The sequence below is a fragment of the Aedes aegypti genome, chromosome 3 (assembly GCF_002204515.2).
Source record: "Aedes aegypti strain LVP_AGWG chromosome 3, AaegL5.0 Primary Assembly, whole genome shotgun sequence".
Classification (NCBI taxonomy): Eukaryota; Metazoa; Arthropoda; class Insecta; order Diptera; family Culicidae; genus Aedes; species Aedes aegypti.
In genome coordinates this window covers 285,536,370-285,559,014 of record NC_035109.1, presented here as the reverse complement: position 1 = coordinate 285,559,014, position 22,645 = coordinate 285,536,370, and the positions used below count along the sequence as shown (strand labels likewise).

At 36.4% G+C, this 22,645-nt stretch overlaps 1 protein-coding gene across 1 annotated transcript in view; it reads right to left on the bottom strand.

The window, feature by feature from the left end:
• Nucleotides 1-14,303: 14,303 nt before the first annotated feature.
• Nucleotides 14,304-22,645, bottom strand: part of LOC23687601 (muscarinic acetylcholine receptor DM1) — a 78,098-nt gene continuing 69,756 nt past the window's right edge. Inside the window, exons 3-5 of the mRNA XM_021852871.1 lie at nt 17,455-17,473; nt 15,756-15,869; nt 14,304-15,507 (exon numbers count right to left, since the gene is read on the bottom strand). Of these exons, the coding sequence (XP_021708563.1) occupies nt 14,703-15,507; nt 15,756-15,869; nt 17,455-17,473 (938 nt within the window). The 3' untranslated portion in view covers nt 14,304-14,702. The remainder of the gene's footprint in view (nt 15,508-15,755; nt 15,870-17,454; nt 17,474-22,645) is intronic.

Here is a 22,645-nt window from a genome sequence, read left to right as displayed (position 1 = left end):
AAAACTAATAGTACACTTGACGATAATTTGCACTTCAAAATACGCCATTCTTGTAAAATTACGTCCAATGTGTCTGATAAACAATGTTGAGTTCAATGTGACGGAAAATTACGTCGTTAACTTGATGTAATATGTCGAGCACATGTGACGTAAATTTATATGATTTTTTTTTTCTAAACATGCACATTATATATTCGTTTTTTTTTTTTTTCAAAATGCCTTGTGAAAATTATAAGGATTCCTTAGGTGGTAACATAGGGGAAATTACTGATAATAGGGTAACCAATATAACTTAGAACCTTTTATTTGGACCCTCTGGGCCACTTTCCAAAAAAAATTCTTCTCTGAATCCAAAGACCAACTCAGTTCACTTGTAATTTAAATAGATATGATCTTGACTGAAATTGATTTCATTCAATCGATTCATCCATGCATGTAACACGTTACACACAGTAATTGAAGCTGTCCGATAAATTTCAAATGTAAACTATTAAATTTCTGAGCGAAAAGTGTAAAAATCTTCCGGTTTTTACTGTTAATCGATTGATTGGAATACGTGCAAATATACTAAACAAACAATATCAACAGGCTTTGTGTCCACTCGCAAATACATGCCGGGGGTCCAAAATATATACTCTGAGGATCCAAAATGTATTGGAGTGTGCTTCACAATAGAATTATTTTGAACGTTTTTTGTACTATACATGACCCTGTGAGAGTTTATAAAAAAAAGACACTACACGTTAATGCTTCCAGTGGGCTATTTGCCCTTTGAAGGAAGTACCACACTAGACAACGGACAAGCATGCAACGCCCAGTGGCACAGTCGGAAAACATTCCTCTCGAAAAGTTTTTCGATCTGAGGCGGGAATCGAACCCACACTCCTTAGCACGATGCGGCTAAATGTAATCCTCAGAAGAATACTTGAAAAACTTCTTGAAATTTCTGAATATATGTCGGATTGAGGAAGAATTGCTGAGGAAATCTTAAGGAACTATAAGAAAACTATAAGGAGGATTATCTAGATCTAGAGAAACGATGGACGATTTATTCATAGAATGGATTGAATTTGAAGTAACAAAATGCTAGTTGGAAGGCTCTCCAATATTCTTAAGGATTTAATTACAATTTTTGAAACATAGCCTGCGAAATCTGTTACGAACTCTTACCGAAGTCGTTGGATGATTTATGGTAAGATCTTTATCAGAAACTTGTTTTGTTGAAATTCCAGTAAACTTCAAAAAGTTTATCATGATGTAGTTTCGTATAAATATGAATGGCTATCTATAGTCTTCGCAGTAAACCAGACGATTTTGTTTTTTTTTTTTATCGGTAAGAGGGAAGCTATGCTGTTATAACCTCCCCCTGGCTACCATCATGAAAACCATGAAGTTCATTTTACGGTGAAGGGTAAGGGTAACAATCATCAATATAGTATCCACTTTAATTTGAAAACCGGATATTCAATCTGGAAAACACTAAAACCTCGTTTTTTGAAGTATTTTTCACGTATACCTCATTAACGTAACATTTTGTAACAAGTTCGTTTGGCTATTTGAGACGATTCAATTAGAAATTATGCATAACAATGATAAGCTTTTTAACTATATTGCGACTTGTTCTCAACTTCAGCTTTGTCGTTTCCTTGAGTTGTGTTAAATCATGCCCTGAACTCCCAAATACTCTGTTATATAGTCATCAGATTTATGAACGTGATGTATGAATCTTTGAAAATCTTTACATTTGCATGATAGATCAGAGCTATATATTGCTAAATAAGTGTCAAGAAGCAAGCTTTATAAAATCTAAAAAAAATCAATAAAATAATGTAGACAATCTGCGTCATTCAAGAACTTCGTAGATCACCAGATATATGACCATAATTAGTTACTTGATGAAAAATTTAAAATTAAGTACAAACCCAACAAATATTTGAATAATCTAGATTCTTGGTGGATAAAACAGAAATTCCAAGTATATTAAGAAAGTCCGAAAAGGTAGGTCATAAGATTTACAAAATCTACTAGTATAACAACTAATTGTCTGATAAGCAGAATACGTTTTGTGGACTAATAATATTAGGCTGGGTGAATGGTTGAAATAAACGACCGTTTTTTTCATCTAATAACTTCTTGCAATATACATCATATGATCTACGCGCGTAATAAGTGACACATTAATTATATTACCTTCATGAAATCACAGCCTCACGTATTGGTCACCTAGAGATCACCTCAACAGGCAGAATCACAAATCGGCCACGTTTTGATCGATGGACGGCACTTCTCTTGCATAACCGACGACAAAGCTATCTGGAGATTGTGAAACTGCGCCCAATACTATCCGGCATCAACGATGTACGGTACCGACGCCCGCCTCGGTACAATCTAGCGCGACTGAAACAACCAGATGTCGCCAATTCATAAGAACTGCATTTTGAGGCACCGTTGCCGGATGATGGGGAGTTAGATAGGGCTTATCTTGATGACTGCTTGAGGACAGTCATAGCTACCGTTAAAGGCCCAAACGCAATGATAGCGGAACGCCAACGGAAAGCGGAACCGGTTCGCCAGCATGAATCACACCGATTCGACTGAGCTGTCAACGAATGAAAGTGAAGCAACACTGAATCGACTAGCATGTTATAATTCATTCTGGCGAACCGGTTGCGATTTCCGTTGCCGTTCCGCTATCATTGTGTTTGGGCCTTAACGACGCTGCCGAAAGCATTGTTGGATATGTGGGACGAAGTTCCCGAAACGATTGCTTCGTCGAGAAGTGCCAGGCGGTTTTGGAGGAGAAGAATACTGCGCGAACTGCAACGCTACAGCATGGTACGCGGCAAAACGTGGAACGATACAGACTGAAGCGAATAGGGAAAACAACATTTGCGGATACTAAAACTTATTAAAATTGTCGTAAGCAGTTTGCCAATAAATAATAATAATACGTGATCCACTTACCCCACCCCATTAAAAAGTAGGGGTAAGTGTACCTTGTCCAATATATCTGTATTTATTCATTAAAATCACATATTTTCCATTATGATTCACTCAATCAGAACTGAAATGATTACCACGTGTCGAAAAAACTAATAGTATTCGACTTTAGACAGAGATACAGTGGATTTTTGATTGATGGAAAACAATTTTCAAATTAATTAATTTTTGCAGCTCACAAGTTCGCTTGTGTTAGTGTACGCGTAGTACCAGTTTTGCAATAGTATCAGTGTGGGCGTAAGAATATAACCTAAAACGAAGCAATGGTGCGAAAACATTCAACATATGCAAGTATTTATGCTTAATTTTGAAGAATGATCCACTTACCCCACTGTACCTTATCTCAAATGAACTTCTGTCGTCTATCACATATAGCAAATGAGTTCGTGGGAAGTTATCAGGCAGGTTTCATCGATGGCCACTCGAAAACGGACCAGATCTTTTTAGTGCGGCAAAACCTCCGAGAATGCCATGAATACCGGGCCCCTACGCCCGATTTCAAAGCGACATAAGACAGTATTGAACATGTAGAGCTATTGAAGATCATGAACGAGAACAGCATTCCCGAAAAGCTCACATATTGATTCAAGCAACGATGGAAGATGTGCAAAAGATGCGTGAACACATCGGACAAAAACTCCAGTTCGTTCGAATCTTGTCGGGGGCTTACGACAGATTAATGGACTTTACTGTCTGGTGTCCAATATTCCGCTTCCGGAGAGCGGGACTTAACAATCGAGCCATGTTTTTCACGAGATCCGATAAGTTTGTCTGCTTCGTGAACGACTTAGAGATGGGAAAAACGGCTTATTTTAGTGAACCGGATCTTTTGAACGGCTCAGCGGCTCACAAAAAAGAGCGAACTGAACCTAACGAATTCAACAAAGAGCGGTTCGCTCCCTGTTGCGCGACATGCGTCGTACCTTTCGTTATCTTTCGCACTCTCATTTTTCGTACATTCTTCTCCAGAAACTCACGACATAGGCCAGGAGTAGTGGTTCACCTAGAGTGAATTTATAGCAGAGAAAAAATAGATTTTGTATGAAAATTGATAGGAAAATCAATAACAAGTTCATCCACTTGTCCTAGCCTATATTCGGCCGATTCCCCCAAAAAGAAGATGCAAAATGTGATATACCATTCAAATGAGCACTTTTTCTCGCTGTCTATCGTCTGCCTGTATGAAAGTGGTTGGGGCAAATTTGTCTGTCTATGCTGAGAGCGCTGAGAGTACGGAGCAGCAGAAAACTACTTACATGTGTGGTGTGGCGCGCAAAGCAAGGCACGTGACAAGCGTTACAATAAGCCGAGAAACGAACAAAGGAGAATAGGGGAATGAAGCTGTTCGTTCTTGTTCCGTGTCTGACCGTGCTGATCAAATGAACCGACTCTTTTAAAAAAAGAACTACGGATCACTCGTTCTTTAGATGGATCCGGACATTTTGAATGGTTCCGATTTTTTTTGCTCATCTCTTACATGAATATTATTGTGAGAAAATTTAAAACGGTGTCCCAACCCTTGGACATAAACTCATAGATTTTTCCTTAATTTTCCGGTGAAATTTAACATTTTTCACTCTTTTGCCTTAATATTAAGGTTTTCCGATGATTTCATTAAGGAATAAGCGTTCCCATACTACAGAGCAAACTCATGGAGAAACTTGGTTTCTGACTTATAGTTCTCCATACTAAATGGTCCCATCCATTTGATCATTTTTACCACCCCCATTTTTCAACCAACTTTTCTACACGATTTAAATCCGTAAAAAACTCAAATTTGGGAAATGTTTTCATGATGGTAGCTAGCAAATATTGTAAAGTGACTGTTAGGACTTCGGATGGCTTTTTGTTGTTGTTTGACAGGGACTTTAACGCGAAGATACTTCGGATGGCGTTAAAATGTGGATCTCATTAGGAGAAAACGACACAAATGCTTAAAGTGGCATTTTGAATTATTTGTCCCTATGCTGGTAGGCGGAGCTGAGCGCGACAGGGTCTGCCTCCTAGGAAGTAGTGTCACGATAGACGGGGATACTTTCGAGGTGGTGGGTGAGTTCGTTTACCTCGGATCCTTGCTGCTGACGGCTGACAACAACGTTAGACGAAAAATACGAATGCTCATCATCTGTGGAAGTCGCGTCTTCTAATGGGCTCCAGAAGAAACTGCGGTCAAGAAAGATTCATCCCCTTACCAAATGCACGATGTACAAAACGTTCGACTATGCTCAAGGAGGAACTGTTCTTGGGGTTTCCGAACGCCGCGTGCTTAGGAAGGTTTTCGGCGGCGTGTTGTGGAACGGTGTGTGACGGTAAAGAATGAAGCACGAACTCGCCCAACTCAGTATCGTGAAGGTGGCTAAAGCTTGAAGGATATGCTGGGCAAGGCATGCTGCAAGAGTGCCGGACAACAGCACTATAAAGATGGTGTTCACTTCGAAACCAGTTGGAATGAAAAGGTGTGGGACGCAACAAGTTAGGAGGATTGATCAGGTGCACTAGGACCTGGAGAGCGTGGGTCGCAGTCGAGGATGGAGAAGCGGAAATGAACCGAGCGAATTGCCGATATATTTTTCGCGAGGTTTTATCAAGGTAATTCATATAGAACCAAATAAATAAATAAATGAATGCTCACCATATGAGTGTGTTGAATCGTATGCGTAAACTCCAAGTAGTTTTGGAAGACCTTAACTTGTACACATAGTAGCCTAATTAAGAACCATATCATTTAAAAATATGCTTAGCATGCTAAAATAGTATAACTCCTTTATATAATAAAAATTGATTTCTTATAAATGTAGACTCCAAAACGCAAAACTTGATTCTATAAACATAACTCCCTCATTTTACGAACTGATTCAATTAACGGATTAGTTCAATTTATGAATCCTCGATCAAGTTCGGAACATGAGATTTGTTATACCGTTTTGATTCATATTACGGACACTTAAGGCATCAGTGAAGTATAACCCAGCATAGAGCATACAAAATAAATCATTCTGTATGATTCCTTAGTGTTATCGAGCGTCAGAAGCCCTTAACTTTCGAATGGTGGATAAAGAATACGCTTTCGCAACTTGAATAATTTTGAATAAATCAAAATGTGTGCCCTTTTCAGGATTCTCATTCCGGACGCTTCCTTACTTTTGCCTCATATTTTGGACACTTTGATACGAATTCCGGACAGCTCATGAAAGTCATAAATAGAAAAGACAAATCATCAATTGAAATCGTCCAACCACTAATAAGCCATCTAAGGTAGTTGGGCATTATAAATTTTCAAAGATGTTTATGGAAAACGCTTACTAAAACGAGCCTCGAAATTGAGAAATTTTGAACAGCAAAAAATGAAACATTTCGTGTGAAATGTTTCCTATACAAAGTAGAGTGTCCGGAATTTGAAGCTGTCCGTAATATGAATCAAAACGGTATATTATTGGCCACCGACGAGAGAAGCTTCGTCACCGTAAGTTTGAGTTAGTAGGCTTTTTCAACTTCAGCTGAACAAATGACTGATGCAAATGTTGAAGTTTTTGCTCCCCTATGCTTAAACGATGTCAATTATGATGAAAATGATCCTCCCCAAATTTGAAGTGATTCGAAAGAAATTTGGTTGTGCACACGCTATTTGAAGTTTATATGGAAATTACTATGGAAAAGGCAAACCTTGTGTGTTCAGTTCTCTAACTGCTCGTCATAATAATCTATGGGAAAGTGAACAAACTCATCTCATGTGAAAACTTCCCAGCTACAACTTCTCGAAGACCACATGTTGATTGGACGTAAGGATAATTTGTTATGATTGATAACAAAGTCGAAACCATGCTGAGATGATCATTCAATTACTTTCAGAGCAACACTGCTTTTTTGATGTAGAACATAGTAGCCTGGATTACTTTGATCTATTTTTCCCGCCAGGAGCAGCACTGTTGCCTGCCGAACAGTTGGTGAAGCATGCTACATGCAAACCAACTTTATGATGATGAATAACAATTTATCCTGAGGCCCAATCAAAAAGTGGTTTTCCGCAATGTTGTAGCTGGAAGAATTTCACATTAAAAGAATTTGTTTACTTTTGCATAAAATATTATGACTAAGAGATAGAGGGCTGAACACAAAAAATTGGCGTTTTCCATAGTAATGTCCATATAAACTTCAAATGGCGTGTGCACAGTCAATTTTATTCCGAATCACTTTAAACGTTGGGAGAATGCTATTTTCCATAACGAAAATCGTATAAGCATAGGGGAGCAAACATTTCAAAATTTGCATCACTCTACTGAACAAAGCTGTGTTTTTTTTTTCTTCCAAACGAACCAGCCGTTTCATGTCTACCCAAAGAAACCCCAGAGAGACAGTGGCTGGAACGTTGAAAGTGTGTCGTCAGCCATGTAGACACTGCGCCTCCTTTTTTGTGTCACTCAGCTGGCAAATGAAGAAAAGTGATTCCACGATATTCGTCGACCCAGCGGCCGTAAAACTCCAAGCAGGAATACGGGGTAAAAGAACCCATTTCTTTCGAAAACTAATGTCATTACATGGAAGCGGAAGGACACCAAGTGAGCTCGGTCGGGGGGTCGAATCCATCCGGTTAATGAGGATTAATGGATGCCAGTGGCCATCTGCACACAAAGTCCGAGGATCGTTAGTTTATGCGTGGTGCTTAAATTTCAGTATCATTGCATAGCCACAATTTCCAGGCAATCAGTCATCGTGTGTGGGCATCGGATGAGGCTGCCGGTTTGGTGTGCGCCAATTAGCGTCTTGCTGTCAGTGGAATCGCACCGAAGGCTGCAACGCCAAGGATCAAATTGGCTCACCGAGTGCCATTCATATTGTCCATTCAATGCATATCAATCAATCATCGACAGTTGGCTTTCAACGACAACAACGGGATCCATTTTCAAACGGGGTGCGCAACACCACCATCACAGTCACGGGAAGAATGAGCGGGTAATCCGCGAACAATTAGTGAATGGAAACGAGTGTATCACTGGCCGAGTTTGTGTGTATTTCCTGAACTGGGTTGGGGAATTTTGAAATATTCATTGAAGAACAGCACCCCCGAATGAATGATGGATTGGAAAGGAGACGACGTGCTAAATGATGATCCATGACTGGCAAGGTGCGGGTATTTCGAGGTAAAAACACCATTACAATCGGCTCAAATGACATGCACCTGACATGCATTGCAAGGGAGTATTTGCCAAATAAATGGTGGTGATAGACTAGTACATATATGGATTGAAAATCTGTTCAATAAAGTCAATAATAATGGTTATTATCTAACACTTTCGATTTCAGGCCTTCAGATCTACAGAGATCTCCTCTTGAAAGCTAAAGTGTAAAGTCTGTTCCATTTCGTATTTTGCCACTTTTTTTAAATACTGGGTGCCTCTAGTTGTCATAACTAAAAAATTATTACAGCATTTTGATCTGGAAGAATGGATTATCCAGTGGTGAAAATTTTATGAATTATTATTATTATTATCTTTTATTTTAACTTGAATTTTGAAAGAGGGAAAAACCCCTTTGAGTGATTTCTTTTTGGAAATCTTTCTCAAAAAGGCACAAAACCTCTTTATCTTTTCGAACAACATTACAATAATAATTCTTAAAAACTAAAGGCTCATCCGGAAATGATCCATATCGGAGCCGTTGGAGTCATCATGAGGGTCCTCGTATATCCAAGTAACTTAAGTTAAAACAACTTAAACTCCGAGTGGTACAAAGGATTGGTTATCTGAAAATAAATATAAAAAAGCGAGCAGTATCAACTATAATAAGAAATCTCATTAAAATACCCATATAAAATTTTTAAAATATTTAAATTTTTAAGCGCCAAAATATCTCGAATAGATGTAGGTACATTAAGACCCAATCTTGAAATTTTTTCAAAAATATTTCTTCTTGGCAAATCAAAACGAGTACAATTAAAGACAATATGATCTATATCTTCATATGATTCACCACATTCACAAAGATTAGAGTCCTTGATATTTATGCGGTATAAGTGACTATTACATATATAGTGATTAGACATAAGTCTGGTATAAAAACAAATAAAATTACGGCTGACCGATAATTGATGAAACCAAGGGAAACGCTTCACCTTAGGTAAAATGGAATAACAATAACGTCCTTTATCGCTTGTATTCCAGGCGATTTGCCAATTATTTATAGAATTTTGTTTCAATTTAGTAAAGTATTCTGATGGAAAAATAGCCCGATTATAAATTATTCCACGAGAAACACCTAATTTTGCTAAAGAGTCAGCTTGTTCATTACCATAAATATTAGAATGAGCAGGAACCCAAACAAATTTAATGACAAATCCTCTAGAAAACAAATCATTCAATATTTCTTTAATAGATAAAATAATTTTACTTGTTTTGAAATTGAAATTTATTGTGTTCAAAGCATGAAGACTACTAAAACTATCAGAACACACCATGTATATATTTGGAGCACAATTTCTGATTAAACAACAAGCAAAATGGAGAGCTGTTAATTCAGCAATGTAAATTGAACAAGGAGATTCTAATTTAAAAAAATGTGCAATATGAAAATTGAAAACTCCAAAACCTGCTGTATTATTGATCAAAGATCCATCTGTGAAATAAATTTGTTCAGGTTCCACCCCAATAAATTTACGTTGAAATAATAATTTTGCAAAATATGAGCGAGCACTAAAATGAATATGTTTCAATTCTTCATGCAAGGTAAAATCAACATAAGGATGAAAAGAATGAACATTCATGTTATATTCATAGAAACCAGGAGATGAATCTAATATGACATTTTCAGCGGAGCAATAAATGAATGAACTCAATAATCTACTGGTGGGATTAATTTCAAACAAAGATTTTAATATATTAATTATTGGATGATTATTGGAGAAACATTGTAGTAAAAATTTACAATTTAGTTCATGAAAACGGTATTTAAGAGGAATGATACCAGCTAAAACTTCAATAGATTTAGTATGAGTAGAATTCATTAATTTCAAACAAACTCTTAAACAACGAAATTGGATTTTTTCAAGTTTAGAAAAATGAGTTTGAATGGCACTACCAAAAGTAAAACAGCCATATTCCATTACAGAACGAATAGTTGTTTTATAAAGGGTAATCAAATCACTGGGATGAGCTCCCCACCAAGTTCCAGTGATTGTTCGAAGAAAATTTATTCTCTTAGAACAAATCTTTTGAATGTATTGAATATGTTTGTTCCATTTAAGTTTAAAATCAAACCATATTCCAAGATATTTATATTCAAAAACCTGCTCTATCTGATGATAATTTAAATATAAAACAATATCAATTGGAGAATGTTTCCGAGAAAATATAATAAATTTTGTTTTTTGTACTGAAAAACTAAAACCATTATTATGCGCCCATGTACCAAGGTTGTCCAAACAACATTGCATAAAATGACGAATAACTTCTCTACTTTTACCACTGATAGAAATAACCTTATCATCAGCAAATTGAATAAAGATACACCCATTAGGAATAATAGAAATAATATCTCTAGTAAATAAATTATATAAAAATGGGCTTAAACAAGAACCCTGAGGAAGACCAAAATAACTATAACGGATCATTTTCGATTCTCCGTTATGGAAAAAAATGCATTATTTTAAATGAAAATAAATTAAACAAAAAATTTGCAATTATTAAAGGAAGTTTACAATCAATCATTTTATTATAAAGTAAATCTATCAGTACAGAATCGTATGCACCAGAAACATCAAGAAATGTAGAAACTACATCTTGTTTCTTGTTCAATGATAATTCAATATATGATGATAAAAGAGCTACACAATCACGTGTGCCTCGACCTTTTCTGAACCCAAATTGAGATGAAGAAAATATATTATTTTTTTCTGCCCATAATTCAAGACGGTTTAAAATCATCCTTTCCATTAATTTACGAAGGCATGATAACAAACTAATTGGTCTTCTACTTTCAACAAGTGAAGGATTTTTCCCAGGTTTTAAGATACTTATAACTTTTATGAAACGCCATTCCTCAGGAAAAATATTTTGAAACAAAAATGTATTATATAATGAAAGTAAATGTAACTTCCCATCAATAGGTAAATTTTTTAAAACTATAAATTTAATATTATCAATACCAGGAGTAGTATTTTTCGTAACTGATAACGCCAAATTCATTTCTTCAATAGAAAATTCAGTACAAAGATTAGGAAAAAAATTATATGTTGATTTTTTTTTAAGTTTTATATCTATAGGTGTAAAATCAGGACAAATTTTAGAAGCAAACTGGTCAATCCAATCTTCCGAATATTCCAAAACTGGTGAAGTAGAAAAATTATAATTTCTCATATTTCGAGCAACAGTCCATAATGTTGATAGTGATGTATCAGGATCAAGATTTTCAATAAAATTTCTCCAATAATTCCTTTTTTTAAATTTTACAACTCTAGTAAATTGAGCTTCCGCTTTACAATATAAAATATATTGATCTCTAGAACCAAATCGTCTAAATAATTTAAAAGCATTTGATTTATTTTTCAAAGCAATTGTGCAATCATTATCCCACCAAAATGCTGGATTTTTTTTCTTAGATGATGAATGCATCATTTTTTTAGTTTGAGATTTTTTTAAACAATCAATTAATAATTTTGAAAAACATTTATAATTTTCAATGGTAGAAAGTGAATTGTCAAAACTAAGCAAAGCAAAGGAAACAAGATCAGAAAATTTAGCCCAATCCACATTTATTGTTAAATCAGGAACATAAGGTTCTTGATTATATTGTATATTATTAGGATTATGAACGTTAATCAATATAGGCACATGATCACTTCCGTTTGCGTCTTCAATAGTTTTCCAAGATGAAATCATGGATAAACTATTCGAACAACGAGATAAATCAATACAAGAATGATGACCAGGAGGCACAACAATCCTTGTAAAAGAACCATCATTAAGAATATTTAAATTTAATTCATCAATAACATCCATAATTAATGAACCTCTACCATCAATTTTAAGGCATCCCCATGCCAAATTATGAGCATTTAAATCTCCTAGTATATAAAAAGGTGAAGGAATATTATTAAAAATAGATTTCAACTCTAACAAAGAAAATTTTGCTTGGGGAGGAATATAAATGCAAATAATTGAAAATTCTAAACCTTTATGTTTAACAGAAACTGCAACACATTCAATTTCTGAATCAATTGAAAAATTTAAATATTTGAATTCAATATTTTCACGAATTCCAATTAACACACCACCATTTGAAGTGTTGCGATCTTTACGTATAATATTGAAAGATGGAATTCGAAATGATTTAGCTTCTACTAACCAGGTCTCATTTAAACAAAATATATCCAAATCATAATTTATGACTAATGCTTTGAATCTGTCAATTTTTGGAATAATACTTCGACAGTTCCACTGTAAAATATTTAAATTATTAATTTTTGATGAAGCCATTACGAAGAAAACAAAGAACAAATGAGGGGTCCAATTGAATTCAACTTTTCAAAAATAGAGGCCAAAAATGGTAAAATTTTCTTAATTATTTTTTTCCAAAAATCGTTTATTCCTAAAAAATCAATCAATTCTTCCAAAATATTCAAAACAGAATTCTCTGCATCTGAACTTTCAGTTTTTTGAAAAGTTGAATTTGAATTGTCCTTATTTTCGTCTGTGTTTACTTGTGTTGTATTTTTTTGAAAACCAGGAATAACACGAGAAGAAGTAGGAGAAGTAAGAGGGGGAAAATGAATATCAAATGATGTTGATGGTTGAGGATTTGAAAAACAATCATTATTTATAACTGGTTTAAAAATTCGTTTCCTTTTATTAGGAGGTTTATAAATGAAATTTGCAAGATCATCATTTGATACAGCATTATCAACATTATTTGAAAGAGGAGCAAACATATTCGTTGAGGATAATTCCGGAGAAGTTTTAATTACCTCAGAATATGATAATTTGTTTCGATTTTTAATTTTTTGGTTAGATTGTTGTTGTTGCGAAATGTAAACAGAACAATCTTTTAAAGAATTGTGTTTTTTACGACAATAAATACAAAAATCTGAATTCTTATTGCAATCAGTAGATGAATGACTACCACCACATTTAAAACATTTAATTTTGTTAGAACAAAAATGCGATGTGTGACCAAAAAGGAGACAACGATCGCAATGCATAATCTTCGGATAATAAAGTCTAACTTTAAAAATAACATTGTCAATGTCTACATAATCGGGAAGAACAGAACCCTCAAATGTAATTTTTATGCAATTAGAATGCATGTATGAAGATTGTTTATCGGTAAATGTTAATTTCGATAAACGCATGCAATCTAAAATTTTAACTGGCTGAATTGCCTTATTTTTAAATTTACCTGAACCGTAATTTACAATATCTTCACAGTTCAAATTTTCATCGTAAATGACTCCGTTTATTTCACACGAGTCGCAAGGAGCGTAAACTCGATATGAATCAAAAAAAAGTTTAGATTCCAATAATGAATTTGCATCATCACGGGATCCAAATATAACCCTCAATTTGTCAAGTGAAACTTTTTTAATTTCCTTGACAGATTTGTATAATTTATAAATTTCCGAAGATATCAAAAGAACATTTATAGGCTTTTCCTTTTTACGAAAAAAAACAACAAAAGGGCCTAAAAAAGTGGAGGGATAAGTTTTAATGCGAAAACGTTTGATGGAAGATGATTCACCAGTTTCACCAGATGTTCCATCCCCGTCAGTCTCCATATTGGAAAATTGACGGGGAGAGTGAAAATATATGAAAAAATACTGAAGTGCAATTGATAATATAACAAGTAATAATAAAAATAAGAATAATACTAAAAAAATAAATAAAATTATACTTATAGAGACTTCAATCCACACCAAAGGCTTGAGGCCGTCAAAGACAACCAAGTATTTCCACCAGCACTCAAATCAATCTTGATGAGTTGAAGCTTGATTTTTTAGTTCACGTCTTCTTCATCAAATCCTCGTTGATTCCAGAATGGTCGAATTTCCTCCTTCGAACTTCAATTATCTTCAACAGTCGTTTTGTCTTGAAGTCGACAAAGCCAAATCAATTTCTTCACAATCACCAAATTGAACTCGAACAGTTGAAACTAGTCCAGTACACCTTCTAGTACCTCTTCTTCTTCAAATCTTCGATGGCCACTCGTTTGATAATCCACCTTTAAATCCTTTCCGAAATCCACCTGAAAAACGGAAAAAAATTGACAAGCGCAGAAAAACACCGGTAATCCGATCAAGGCCTACTTACCAAAGATGAAAATTTTATGAAGATTCATACATATTTTCAAAAGTTATCGCGAAAGACGTGATAGATTTTTGCACAATTACGATGAAAATACAACATCATCAGGTGGAAAGATCCCAAAATTTCCTAATTTTTCAAATATCGCACCAATAATTTGACCATGCAGAATGTGACAGAAATCAATAAAATAAGACTTGTATTCATCTCTCTAGGTATCGATATCGATATTAGCCTAAAACGAGCAAGCAAAGCAAACACTCTAATCGCTGCGTACTTTTCCGTGTCGTCTGACTGATCCACCCTGCGGCCCTCACTCCATTCGGAGCACCCAGAAGAACGCGAACCTAACATCAATTCAATAGCAAACCTAGGATTAATCACAAAACCCCACCCCTTTTTTGCTACTTAAACCTAGTTGTAGACCCCCCTCGTCATGGCCTCTCGGTTTCGGGTGTGCCACTTGCACGTCAGTATCCGTACGTAGGTCCGCCGAAATGAAGCGTTGCACAGGGCGTAACATACCGGATTGATGGTCGAGTTGATGTAGCACAGGGCGTAGAAAAAGTCCCACAACTCCTGCGGTATGCACCGGGTGCAGGCCGTCAACGGTTTCAGCAGCACCAGAATGTTGTACGGAGTCCACGTGATGATGAAACTCAGCAAAATGGCCGACAGCGTTTTGGCGGCCTTCGTCTCCTGACGCTTCTCCTGAGATTTTTTCTTCTTCTTCACCTGCCGTGCCGTTTGCAGCATGTTCGCTTGGTGGATCTGCTGCTGTTTGGACAACGGTTTCGGAATGATTTTGGTCGTTAACGGCAGCCGGATATCCGTCGTAGCCGTAGATTGTCGCCGTCCTACCGGGATGATGTAATCCGAGTCCCGGGAGGGTAGAGGTCGCCTTGGTGGAACCGTCATCGACATTGGCACATCGTCCTGGATCATTTTGATCGAAGGTGCTCGCTCATCACCGGATCCACCTTCCGGCGGCAAGCGTATCAGTATCGTATATACAGAGTCCTGGCTAACCGAGCGAGAACCCAGCCGGTTGCTGTTCGGTAGTGAGCGTGAATCTCTTGGTCCGTGCATATCCTGAAGATGGGCCATCGGGGGCAACGTTGGCCGCATCGGCGTCGGCGAGATGTCCGGTATCATACTGACCACGTTGCCCCGGCCCGTGGTCCCGTAGGGATCCCGGATGACGTTCAACGATGTACATCTATATGATTCGGATGCAGAGAGAAATGAATTAGTGCAATTCGGATATTACAATAAAAAGTTACGGGACATATAACATTTAAAACAGAAAAATAATCAGAAACCATACTTCAAACACCAAAAAAGCACCGCCTTAATACATATTATATACGAGAAGCAAAAGAGTGTCCCGCACGGGGGTCGGGACGGGTGGTCTACCTGGTAACTGAGCTTGGTAAGGGAGTTTCTATGGATACAGGTGTTGCATACCCTAGATCCGAAGGCTCCTCGGCGTCGTACCCGTACTCGTCGGAATCCTCACGGCCCGAGTGCCACCACGCGATACACCACTCCTTGATGCCGCCGAAGAATGTGGTCGGCTTTCTCGGTAGGCCGTTGGTGGTTATCTGTAAAGATAATGGTTTAATATTATTATCATTATCATCGTGCATGTTATAATAATAATATTGAGGACATCATATACTCGGTCAAGTTCTTCGTAGAAGACGAAACAATTGGTTCGGTGAAGAGAGCCTAGTAATAACATACGTGAAGAAAGACGTCAAGAACAAAATACTGAATGCCGGTATACGGCTCAGTAGAGAGCGATACAGTGTAGCTAGAACAGAAGATAAGCGAATTCACCTCAGAAACAAAAGGCAGCATGAATTCGCGACCACGAAGCAAAATATGACAGCTTGTATGAGTGAAGCGAGTGTAAACAAAGAAAGGTGAAAAATGTGATAACGTGTTGTTTCAAGTGTTTCGCATTGTAATTACAATTGTGGTGAGTTTCTGAATAATTACAGTTTAGTAATGATTTTGTGCGCATTTTCCGTCGAATCTATATATATATAAATAAAAATGGAGTGATGTTTGTATGTCACGAAATGGCCTCCGAACGGGTCAACCGATTTGAATGATTATTTTTCCGTTTTGTTCGTCAAGTGTTCCGACGTGTTTGTGTGTATAAAAATCTCAGGATATTCACCGGGAAAGTCGGAAAAACGAGCGTGAACGGAACTGCCATTTTGTATGGGACGATCCATAGCGTTTTTCAACAGCCTACTTGATGGCAAGACGAAGTTTGCCGGGCCCACTAGTTTATAATAATTATGTTGCCAAATTTTGCTTCTCTAATCAGCATGTCTTTTTCACTCAAAAAATAAACAAGGTTTTGAAAGTAAAATCATGAATGAAAATATATGTTTTTAATGACAATGATTAGTGAAAATTGTAAAACAATATGTTTACCATGTGTGGTGACTTTTTTTTCCATGAACAGTTAGTTTTGGACTATGATTTGATGCATTTTTGTAACCCTCTATTTGCAACCAGGACGCATTGTAAGAAGCAAATCAAACCTGCAGTGTGATAGTGAACTTGACGGATGTTTTCGACAACGCTGTTGGAGGGAGTCGTTTACTCATCGAAGGTGAGGGGGTGTTCAAGGCTGGGCAATTGATCACCCAGTTCCGAACCACATGTCATCAAAATTCGCACAAGAATGTCCTTCAAGAACTGGACCTTCCTATGTTCTTGCAAGGCTGGAAGGGGAAAGTGCAAACACTTGATGGCGATTTTGTATCACTTATTAAAGTAAGTAATTATTTACTATGATCCATTGTCCTATGTAAAGTAATACGTATTTAATGACTCTAGGAATTCAATTGTGCCTTTTTTGACCGTGACTGATCTAACACAGAAGTGGAGTAGGATCGCAGCAAAAAACAGCACCGGATATGTACAAGGCAACCCTTATTATGGAGCTCTGCTTTTGTAAAAAGTGGTTGGGCGACACTTCAACATTGGACTCTGTACAAGTACTCTGAACGATTCCGTACTTGGAGAACAATCTACGGACTCAAAACGAGGAACAGCTTATCAGCATGTGACAACAGATGAGAGCGAAAACACACGAATTTTGGATTTGTTCACCACAGGTAACTTGTTTGTTTAACTTATCAACTTCAATGTGAATGTTGATACTTATTTTTATTTTTAGCATTTCCTCAGAGTTCCGTTGGATACGAAGTATTTAGAAGATCCACGATTCCATCTACTACCGTAAAACAAATCGACGAAAGGGTGGAACCTGTGGATGAATTTCTTATGCTGGAAATTTGTGATCGACAACTTTCATCATCCTCCTTGAGCTCCCATCTTACGAGGAAGACATTTCGTCAGCAGCAGTGAAATCATATATAAATAGTCTTCTCCAATCTCATCGTGGATTTGACTATAAATGTTTCATTGGTCCACTTGAAGCCGATCTGTGCATATGAGCTCAAAGTTTGTATTTCCGCCCGAGAGGGTATCGATGTATGCTTGCAAACTCTCCATCAAAGTTCAGCAGAGTGGAAGGAAGAACGAAGTTTATGAATCACTGCTTCTAATGCATATCAGTTGTATACTTATTACAAAACTGACCTATGTATGTGTCATTCATTTCCAAGACGGAAAATGTTAATTTTCATTCAAAAATATGATGCTACAAATTTCCTTGAGAAACAACTGTCCCACAACACGCTTTACGTTTTCAATTATTTCCAGGACTAGGACCCACCCAAACACTATAAACGAATGCAAATTTGATTTTAGATCTATGTTTTATGAATTGCCTTCATTCAACTATAGAAAACATGGAAAATCAGTTGTTTTTATATACGGCTAAAAGTGTCGCTGTTTGTTTACATACACTTCACTCATAGTGAAAACATAAGCAGGTGGCACCACCGTACCTTCGTGTTGTCAAATAAAAGATGACTGCTGAATCGTAAAATTTAGTGTTATGCGGATATTCTTTGCACGGTAAACGGTACGCGGCACAAGCAAAGCCAGGACTGTCCATTAACCACGTGGTAATATTATCGGACTGGCAGACCCCTTCTCCCCTCGGGATCAATTTTAAAATTTGTATGGACCGTGGTCATTGCTCATTGGTCATTGGCCCTTTCCCTCCATAAATGTCCGCGTAGTTATGCTGGTCATTTGCCAAAATTGAAACAGCAGTTTTCTCCCGAACGAACAAAAATTCTAGAAAAATGAAAACGTCCGTTTCTTAATTTTGCCATTTCTGGTAAACGGACATATTTGTTTTTCTTGATTTATTGATCAATCGGAAGAAAATCGTTTTTCAGTTTTGACAGATGATCATTTTTTACTAGAGCGTTAACAATTGTCAAGTGGAGAACAGGTGTTGAACAATGAAAATGAATTAAAATAGGTTAGTAAAAATGATGATAGACCCATCGATGAGGGAAATACAAGATCCCGATGGAGCTCCTCAAATACGGAAGTGAACAGCTTTTATAAGTACCGTAAAATAGGGTGAAGTTGATCACTTTCGAGCGATTCAGTTCTGTAACTCCTAGTAGAATGCATGTATTATTATCCATATATTTTTAAAACATGTACTGGTTGGATATCTATCGAATCATACAAAAAAATTTCGACGAAATGTTCATTTAACTACAAAAATATATTTTAAAACTCAAAAGTTTGGAGTTTGTGGTCACTGAATCTGGATCAATTCTCAAAAATCTTACAACGTAATGATATATCAATCAATTTAAAATTTGAATGTTGTAATTTACAGAGCACACCACATTAAACGCCTGAAGGTACAGTCACCCCACAGTTATGGATCAACTAAGGGTCAATTTTCAGAACAAAGTATGATTAAAAATCATGGTGACGTTGTACAAATCAAAATTACCTCTCTGACACTGCAGAATATAGTTGTTTTTGAGAATACACATCAAAATACGTGGTCAATTACCAAAAAGTGTCGATTTCAATAGAAATTTCAAACTATGTCCACCCCACAGATGTGGATCAGTGGGAGAGAAGGATCCCTATTATGGATCAAATCGACTCATATTATGGATCAGAACACTATAAAAGCAATTTATCTGCGAGGTAAACGAATGGTGTGTTAGTGAAAGCATACGTTTTGGCGTTTCTTTCGGAATCGTCTTATCTTTGATTTATAATTGTGGTAAGGGTTTCAATACCCCACAGTTAAGAATCAACGCTTCTGGAAATACGGTTGATATTTTATTTCCTACATTAGAAAGAAATATACTCAAGCATATTATGATTGATTGTGATGCTGTACAGATTTATGGTTCACGTAGGTAAAATGTGTTTTGTGAAATTACACCTGTATTTGATGAAATATTCCCGTTTTAATCCACCTTTGATCCATATCTGTGTGCTATCCATAACTGTGGGGTTACTGTATGCAATTTTCTTTGAAATTAGCAAATCGCGCACATAAAATACATTTTTTACTCAGAAAATGATTGTTTATCCACAGTGCAAACTCAAAACTGGATTCACAGAACATATCTGAAATGTATGAAACAGTTTATTTGAATGGTGTCTTTATATAGCCATGTCAATAGTCGATTGTTTAGAGAAGAACCCTTCAACAGTTCATCAGACATTCCTTAAAAAAATTGTTTTTCCATGGTTTAATTATCTTGAATGTCAAACCGAACTTAGTAGCATCAAAAACAGCCATCAGGTAAAACGACGTCACAGAAATTGTGCCAATTAAAATCGAATCATAGCTCTCTTGACAGTTTATACTTCTGGGTACCGTAAAACGGGGTAACTTTGATAGTTTTTTCGAAGAAAACTTGAATATTTATGCATGCTGTTTAAAAGAATTTTAATTCATATTTTTAAAACAAGCACTGGTATCCTAACTATCGATTCCAGTTGATAGATTTCCAAAAGATTTATTCTTAATGGATATATAATTTTTCATATAATCGAAACTCGGTTTTCTGTTTTGGGGTAACTTTGATAATGGAGCATCACGCGAACAAAATTGAATGAATTACAGAACATTTGTAGGGCGTTGCATATCTTTAGGCGTTTAACGCTATATGGAAATTTCTGACTTAGATTACAAAAATGGTCCCAGTTTGTAAAAATAGTATTCGCTAAGAGTTTTGAGACCGAATTCGAGTTCTACTATAACTAGGCTATCAAGTATAAGTGACGAATTCATTATGACTTCATCAAATAGTGATCGTAGAACAGATTGTTTGAGAGCATTTCAAAATTGCTAAAATCTTATAAATTTTCCATATATGCTTATAAATCCTCAAATGTACTTGATTCCAACGAAAATAGCTTTAACATGAAGTGTCATACTAATACTCTTTACTTTTGCATTCGTTTTGCTTAACAGATTAACAGGAACTTTGTTATTTCGTTTAGTATGTTGAGAGTCTCGCATTATCAAAGTTACCCGCATTATCAAAGTTACCCCGTTTTACGGTACATGAATGATCAACTTCTCCCCACTGATCAACTACACCCCGAATTACGGTATGGTACTTATAAGCTCGTTGAATGGCCTCATATGCTCTATATATAAGAAATGGCATAGACTGGAATGCGACAAACACAGCTGGACAAATCTTTTCCATTCAGCGCTCCAAATAATGTCGTGCAGTCCATTTAATACACTGAATTCCAATGAGAATATATACCTATATATTCTTATTGATCGAAACCCCTTTTCTAGAGCTCTATATTGGTGTAAAAGGTTCTCCTTCGTTTGGCCCGATCAACATAGAATGAGTTTTTGTCCTCGCGGATTATCCTAGATAAATTCCGGAAGTATAATTGACAGACTCTTTATTTGTTTATTGAGTTGGAAGTACCGAACGACTTGGAGTTAAAAATTACAGTATATCGAGTCACGGAAAATTGACTGTAAACATAAATAAATATTTCAGATGTACAATCATAACTAGTGATCTTTTGGAGGTTCTTTAACAAGGTTCATGCACATACAGGCAGAGCCGTAGCGTGGCCTCATGGCGCTCTTGACAAACCGCGATTTAAGCGCCTATTGTACAAAATTCTTTATTTTTTTCAGGTTTCATAAAATTTCAGAAAATTATCAAGGATTCTTTTTTAAATTCTAGATTGTTTTCTGTAGGGTAGGTGTACCAGTTATGGCCATTGTGGTTCCCTATTTGGCCATATGTAAAATTTTGATAAGTTTCACATTTTAAATCTTTTTGAATGTTTTAACATCAAGATATATCTTAAATCTAACTACTACGAAACAAAAAAACCTTCAAAATTTTGAGACTTAAAAGTTATTACGTATGGCGAAATAGGGAACCACTATGTCCATAACTGGTACACCTACCCTAATTATAGTTCATCAAAATTCTCAAAAAATAGCATGATAAAACTCAAATATTATTTTCTCAGAGATCGCCCTCAGTGATGCTCAAAAGTAGTTGATGCTGACCGTCGTTCTACCGACTCACAAAGACACCACTCACGAGTATCATCACTGGATGAACACACTAATTCAAATTTTCCTGTCCACTTCAGACACGTGAGTGGAGAGACAGATTTCACAGGTAGTCTACCCTGGCGTACAAAACAACAAACAAAAAAAGAAACAGGAAGAACGACGCGAACGTTAGAAATCTCGAAGACCAAAAAAACTGTTACAGGGAAAGCACTTACATATTACAAAAATAAATAATTTTGTTGAGAACAGCAAAAACATTTAGAAATTTATTCATTTTTTATAACCAAGGTTTTTATTCATGTCGTGTGTTCCTTTCTTCTACTTCTTCATACTTCCTAGCTTTCCCTAATGTGTGTGTGCGCGGATTTCTTAACTGATTCTATCGACATTTTCTTCTTCAAAATTAGTTGTGTGGAGGTTTAATGCATGTGCATGGTTAGTTTGTCTTTGGTTTTTATTCACTGACCCTTTTAGATGCTGCAATAAATGCCGCCGGCAAAACAGAAGTGACGGCGTTGAATGCGTTGTCAAAGCAGAAGTGCCGGACTAAGAATGAGTCAGCAAAGAAGAACTCCGGATTAAGCGCATGGACGATAGTGGTATTGCGGCAACGAACTGTGACTATTAGATTTTTCCAGATGATGATGTGTCGCACTTCGGAAATCACATCGGTGAAGGATGACGCATTTGACGACGGTGGGGATTGTCGATGGCTTTACACGTAGCCTCCACGTGGTAATAGAAATGTTGGTTACCAATGAATCAATTGTCACCTAACACGCAGTAACAAAGACATTGTCATCTACTATTCTTGTTGGAACAATTTCGTTCCGCAAAATCAGTTTATCATCATTTTAACAGAATA